Below are 7,234 nucleotides of genomic sequence, written 5' to 3'. Positions count from 1 at the left end.
CAAACACGCCCCACACAAGAAACTCCTAGGCCTTCTCTCCGACCCAGGCCTAGAAGGGGGAGTTGGGGCAGGGGTGAGTGCATGAGGACAGTCCTCGCAGCTCAAAGGCACTGAACTGAGCCAACCGAAGTTACGAAGTTACGAGGGAAGCAGAATTCGGGAGGTTCCGCTTGCTCCCACCCCACCCGGGCTGATCCCCAGATCAAAGGCGACAGGCAGCCCTTCCCTCCACATCTGGCAGGTTACAGGTCTCTCACGCCTCTGGTCCCAGAGGGTCCCCAGCCGTCAGCATCCCACCCAGACCGGAGGAAAGTGTTTCCCTGCTGCCCCCTAAGGCAGCTCCAAACTGGCGCCCCCCAGCCGGCCGCCCGCCCGTGGTGACAATCTCCCCGCAGTCATTTAGCCCAGGCCCGGGTTAGGGGGAGCGGAGGCGGAGGCGAGGGCTGGGTGGCGGCGCTGGGGAGCCCCGACGGGTGGGAGGCTGGCTCAGGAGGTGACGGAGCTGGGCGAGGCCTCCGGGGAGGTGCACGTGGACTGGTCGGAGGCGTCCCCCGTGGCCTCCTTGGAGCAGCCCGGAGGGGCTGGGGGCAGCCGGCCTCCCTCCCGCTCTCGCTTCTTCTGCTTCATGCGCCGGTTCTGGAACCAAATCTTGACCTGCGTCTCGTTGAGCTCCAGGGTGGCGGCGATCTCCACCCTCCGGGCCCGGCTCAGGTACTTGTTGAAATGGAACTCCTTCTCCAGCTCCGTCAGCTGCCGCGTCGTGAAGTTGGTGCGGAGGCCGCCGGCAGCGCCCGGGCCCAGCTCCGACACCTTTGCTGGGGGCGGGGCGGAGACGGCACGTCAGTGAGCTCCCCCTTCTCCTCGCCCCCACCCCACCCCTGGGCCACTCTGCACCCCCTTCACCATTCTGTCCCATTTCTGCTCAAAGTTCTCGTGGATCACCAGGCACACCCCACCCTCAAGGTGTTCTCCGGATCTGGAGCAACCTGCCCCACCCTTCCATTCCCACCCCCCAGCCCGTTCGGCGCGCCAGGACCTGGGCTGTGCTAGGCACACAGATCAGGAAGTTGGGGGGGAGGGTGGAAACTTACTCTGAAGGGTAGACCAGCACTCACTCAGTGGGGTCCCCACCCGTCCTGAGACAGGCGGAGTGCTCTTACCTGCCTCTACCAGAGCGTCTCAGAGCAAGGAACCCAGCCTGGGCTCAGGACGCCCCAGTGCAGGAGCAGCAGAGCGGCTTTGGGGCCCCGAGAGAGGGTGGCCACGCCTGAGCCCTACCTGTCTTGGGTGGGTTCCTCTTAACCTTCATCCAGTCGAACGTCCGGGCAGTGGGGGCGCTGGGTTCTGACGTGCTGGGCGATTCCTTGTCCTCGGAGAGGAGATCAGCATAGGCCGGTGCAAAGCTCCCTCTCTGCTCGGTCCCGTAAGGGGGCTGTGGCGGAGGGTACGGCCCAGGGCCAGCTCCACCGGTTCCATAGCCGTCGGACAAGCCCCCTAACTGGGCCCCATAGCTCGAAGGATGGAAATAGCCTCCATCTCCTTCTGGTTGGCCCAGAGGGTAGTACTGAGAAGGCCCATAGCTGGGGCTGCAAGTTGCCGGGGGGTACCCCGAGGTCGCGGAGCTAGGGAAGGGCACCCCCAGTGCCGAAGGCGGCTGCTGGACGGGATAGCCTGAGTTCTGCTGAAGCTCGGGGCTGGGCAGCCCCCCACCATAGCGGGTCTCGCTTGCGTAGCTGTCAACATCGGGAGCCGAGCTGGGGGGGAAGGAAGTAGGGGCGCTGTGGTGGGCGCTGTAGGCGCTGGGTCCCCGGTTACAGAGTGGGTACTCTAAGAAGGAGTTCATCCTATTATAGTCCATGCGTGGAGGCCGCAGGAGGGTCGGCCCGTTTTGGGGAGACACCCTCTTGCCCTACAACCTTTCGGCAGTATGTCACAGCGCTGAAGCTTGCATCCATGGCCTGGGCCAGCTCTCCTGGGCCAGCGCTCCCCCAGGAAGCGGGTAGAGAGTGGGGGGTGGAGGGGCGCATGTGATCTCTCCCAGGCCAATGGGCGCAGTGGGCCAGAGTTTGGCAGCCCCAGCGCCCATCCATCACCCCCCAATCATTAGCATGACAAAGACACTTCAATCACCCGCAGCCCATCCATCTGAGAGCGACGTGGAAGCGTCAAAAACATCTTTCTTCAAAGACTTTTGGAAAGAAGGGACCAGAGGGAGAGGGGGTAAAGTTAGAGGAATATTGAAGACTGTCCTCCCCTCCCAACCCCCAAGACCTTCAATAGGCTCCTGGGTTATTAGATTTGGGCAAATTCAACCCAGCTGCCCCTCACCCTTCCCACACCCCAAAGGAGCCTTCCCCCCAAGGCTGTAGATGGGGAGGTAGGGAATCCAGCCTCCTTAGTTGCCCACAGCTCCCACTCCCAGTTTGTCTAGGGGTGATGGGCTAGGACAGCCGGGGGAGGCATGTTATCTTGGGCCAAATGGATGACTGTGAGACTGTGAAAGAAGAGGGTGCAAAAATACCCAAGGGTGTGAGGCAGGATCTAGAATCTAGAGTTTGAATTCATTATATGAAGGGTGGGAAACTGGCATTTCAGGGGGGAAAAAAGGGCAGAAATGTGGAAGGAGGATGAGAAATGCCCCCATTTCTCTCTCCATCTCTCCACATAAATGCTCTCTCCTCATTCACGCATCCATTTTTCTCCCTCAGCCTCTCTTTATATTCCCTCTGTCTCAATCCATCTCTCTGTTCGTCCATCTCTCTCCATATTTATATTTGTTCCCTACCTATCCATCAACTCATCTCCCGAGATGTATTTATCCTCTCTCTAGCCATCCATAGCTGTAGCTGGCTCGCTCACTCAAACTCAGATAACTCCCCGTCTCTCTCCAGAGAGCCATAATGAGCTCCGAGCTCGGTGATGTTTACAGGTGAAGAGGAGGGAAATTTTATTCTTTTTTCGGAAGCATTTAAAACTAGTGTGGATCCTGAATTATTTAGTTCCCTCCTACCCTTGTCTCCCTCACCACCCTCCATATCTTCTCCCCGCCGCCCAAAAGAATCCCAAGCCTCAAATCCATAAGCTCAATACCAATTACATCTTAAAGATTACTCAAATTTTCAATGAATTTTCTAGACTAGATCAAGGGCGTTTGCTCAGAGAATGGGAGATTCAGTGTGGAGGTCCTGAGGCTCAGGAGTGGACTCTCCCCCCTTTCTGCTCTTGTGTGTCTGTTGGGTCAGGGATGGGGGAGGAGAGGAGAACAGGAAGTGCCCCCTTCACTCTCTTCAGACTGGGCTGGGACTGGAAGAGAAGCTCTTAGGTAGCGCCCCTTGATTCTCCTCCTCCAGACTCTGAGGACAAGAGCTTGGTGCAATCCAACACCCACGCTCATTTGTAACCTGTCAGGGTGTCTGCCTGGCTGGAGGCCTGAGGCCGGGGCTAGGGCAAGTCCAGGAGGGCAAGAGTTCAGGGAGGGATCTTTGTAAACAATTGAGCTCAGGAAAGGAAGAGAAGCAGGTGGGACGGGTCCAGAGAGAAACCTCAAACTACTCAGGTTTCCCCACCCACAGAAAGGGCAGGGTGAGTACTCCTCACTCTGCAACAAACCCCAAAGTTATCTCTCAGTCTCCATTTTTCTGGTTCCCATTCCCCCTCATTTTGCCTTTCCTCTACAGTTGCCTCTCCTGCTTTTCTATTTTTATCCCCAGAATCACACACCGCCTTTCTCTTCTCTTACTAACTGTGAGCCTTGCTTAGCCCCCAACCAAGAAAGACCTCAGAGCATTTCACAGGACCCTGCCCCTTTCCCTCCTCACATGTTACTTCGGACCCCTGCCTAGGACCAGGACAAGTTGGGGGAGGGGGGACAGCTGGTTACTTCTTTAAGGAGATACAATAGGGGAGGGTGAGATAATGTTCACTGCCAAAGGGATGAGGGCAGACAAAGGAAAGGAGAACTGAGATGGGAGGCAGGGGTGGCCTGCAGAGAGATTGAAGAGAAGAGGGTGTTGAGGTAAGGGCAAGCATATTTCTTTCTATTTCCCAGTAACTTTTTGGGTTTGTAGAGGTTCCCAGCTTTTTCCTCTGACTTTAAGATGTTCTCCACAGTGGCCTTTGGAGAAGAAGGGTATGGGGAACTAGGGTTTCTCTTTTAACCCCAAATCTGAGCTAGGCCTATATTTGATCTAGGCCTCACCCCGAGCTAGGCCTGGCTGCCCTGCCTCGGAGAGACCTGAGTCTTCTCTTTCCACCTTTCCCTCAACCAGAGAGAACCTACTCACCTCATCCCTTGCCCTCTTAATTATGGGAGCAACCTGAGGTCTTAAGGAAGAAGTCAATTCCAAATCAGTTTAATAAAACAGCAGAAATCTGTGTGGGAGCTAGGGAAATGCAGTCTCCGGAGGAACAGCTGAAGCCACCAGCAGCCCGTTATTAATGACAAAAAGAGAAGAGGGTGGGGCAAAAGTGCCTCAAGTTATACTGTCAGTGATTGCTTTACCCTCAGCCCTCCAAAGCCACCATAATCTCCACTTCATCCCTGAGTCTTGCTTCCCTCTCTTGTGTAGCAGAAAGATTTAAACTTTTCCCAAAATTCCTGCTGGCTCTCCCAGCCCCAGCAGACAGAACTGGGAGAAAAAAACAGCTTGGCTCCCTAGGTTCCCAGTCCCTTCCTCCTAGAAAGAAGATTCGCCACCTGACCTGAGGAGAAAGTCTGCGGAGCCTGGATTCCCTACTCATCCCACAGCTGAGTGCAAAACAAAACAAACAAGGACAAGTAATCCACATCTGGAGTAACCTATGGGCTCTAGGAGTTCCTGGTTGACCAAATGAGCTTCACCAGAGAAGGTATGATGGTCCCAACACCCAAGTGAAATAAAGTTGATTTCCTCATTTCTATAATCTACTTAGATAAGACATATAGGAGAGCAAGGAGAACATAGGAATGCTTAGAACTGAAATTATGTTTGAGAGGTGCCAGTCCTTATCACACTGAGTGTGCAGACACGGGAACAATTCTAATCAGAAGGAGGATGTGTTAGAAGTTTACACTTGATTCTGGCCTTTCTGTGGAGGTAGTGGTTTAGCGGGGGATTGGCGGGAGCAGTTTGAACAGCTCTTTTCTTAGGTATTTACGTGCCTCTCTGCCTGCTCTCCTCAGTGCTCAGATCTTGAAGGCCAAGCCCAAGATCAAAGCTTGGAACTTAAGAATTAAAAAGATATTCAGGCCGAAACCGGTTTGGCTCAGTGGATAGAGCGTCGGCCTGCGGACTGAAGGGTCCCAGGTTCGATTCCGGTCAAGGGCATGTGCCTGGGTTGCGGGCATATCCCCAGTGGGAGGTGTGCAGGAGGCAGCTGATCGATGTTTCTCTCTCATTGATGTTTCTAGCTCTCTATCTCTCTCCCTTTCTCTCTGTAAAAAATCAATACAATATATTAAAAAAAAAAAAAGATATTCAGGGTTCTAACTTTTTCTCTATAATTATTTCTCCTGTTTGTGGACAGGATGGATTTAAATTCAGTGGTATTTCTTTTAATGCAAGCTAATTAAATTGTCACAAATCTGGTCAAGAACCAGAGCCTATAGGTGGTGCATATTGTAATTCAAACACTACTAGTTTGGGGGCCAGAATACTTGCGTTCAAATTCTTGCTTGACCAGTTCTTAGCATTATGACCCTGGACAAGTTTTCCGGTTTCTGAGTCTCAGCCTCAGAGAAGAAGAATGTGTTTAATACTACTTATTTCACTGCATTGTTAGTAATATTAAAGTAAACAAGAAAATATAAGCCATAGAGAACACTATACAGGTATGATATTAACATTACATGCACATTCTGAAATAGTATGAGTCAGTCTTCTGCTTTTTAATAAAACTAGCATATTAAAATATGGAAATATGTGATAGGAAAATAGCATATGTGCTATATTTTCATGTAACATATCATCATATATTATACAATATGTACTTTATCATATGCAAATTTCACTGAGAATTGTGACCGTTGGCTTTGTTTAGAAAAGGGATTTTTTTTCTAAGCTGAAGACTTTTCTGATCATTGAAACCCAATATTATATAATCTATAAAGAACCCAAAGCATTAAAATTGCAGCTGAAGGTTTGAAGTTGGATATTAACAAGAACTTCCTGATCTTACAAATATTTGGAAAAAGTTTTCTAGGGAGGACGTTGTCTCTCTTCCCTGAGGGATTCACTTAGAAGCAGTCCTTCCTGGGAGGTTAGGCCTCACTTCTAGAATCTAGATAGACCAGCAGAATATAAACTTTCATCTGGATCGAAACGTAAGTCAGAGAGTTGGGATCTTTCTAAAAGGAAAGATTAGAGCAGTGATGGCGAACCTATGACACATGTGTCAGAGGTGACACGAGAACTCATTTTTTTGGTTGATTTTTCTTTGTTAAATGGCATTTAAATATATAAAATAAATATCAAAAATATAAGTCTTTGTTTTACTATGGTTGCAAATATCAAACAATTTCTATATGTGACACGGCACCAGAGTTAAGTTAGGGTTTTTCAAAATGCTGACACGCCGAGCTCAGAAGGTTCGCCATCACTGAATTAGAGTGACAGGAAGAAGAACTGACATAACTTCCTACTGGTTTGGGTTCATCCAAGTGTGGTAGTTGTGGCCAAAATATCCACTTTGGAAACCTCCCCAAGTTCTGATGCAGCTGAATGTGTAACTGGATGACTGTCCAGACTGTTTTTTCTGTGGTGGTCAGAGAAGGTGTCAGCAGGATTCTTTCCCTGTTGACTCTGCCTTAGAGGAGGAAGCAGTTGGTTAGCTGTCCTTCAGGCACTGAAGATCTGCCTCACCATTGAGCCTGGAGAGAGGATGGTGGGGGGCGGGGGGGGGGGGCAGAAGAGCAGAGCTGAGCTGGAGGGGTCTTTGGAGGATGGAGGCCATACCAACCACAGCAGGTAAAGAGGATGAGGACATGGGGCCCTACTTTCTGCAAACTGAAGAAATGTATTTGACTCGAGCACATTTCAAGAAGATGCACCGGGGGGGGGGAAGGGGGGCCACGGAGTGCTCGCAGAGACTTGGGGGGAAGGTGGGCAGGACAATTCGGCAGGGCTCTTTAGGGAGATCCAGCATTTGTACCAATGCTCTGGTGCTCTGGCAAGCAGATAAAATCTGAGGGGGACTTTTAAAGTGGAGTGCACCATGTCAGAGGAGAAGTGTGGTGCCTGCCTCTTTTTGTATAAAA

The 7,234-nt window shown here is 51.4% G+C and overlaps 1 protein-coding gene across 1 annotated transcript; it reads right to left on the bottom strand.

Moving 5' to 3' along the window:
* Positions 1-486: 486 nt before the first annotated feature.
* Positions 487-2,011, bottom strand: HOXB1 (homeobox B1; the record flags this gene model as incomplete). Its single annotated transcript, XM_081110022.1, has 2 exons — positions 1,279-2,011; positions 487-815 (listed from the first exon to the last, which is right to left on the bottom strand). Exons 1-2 carry the CDS (start codon positions 1,856-1,858, stop codon positions 487-489), a joined length of 909 nt encoding a protein of 302 aa, XP_080966148.1. The 5' UTR covers positions 1,859-2,011.
* Between the last annotated feature and the right edge of the window lie 5,223 nt (positions 2,012-7,234).

This window comes from Myotis nattereri (genome assembly GCF_964212035.1).
Source record: "Myotis nattereri genome assembly, chromosome: 16".
In the NCBI taxonomy this organism is placed as follows: Eukaryota; Metazoa; Chordata; class Mammalia; order Chiroptera; family Vespertilionidae; genus Myotis; species Myotis nattereri.
This window is presented reverse-complemented; position numbering and strand designations above follow the sequence as displayed.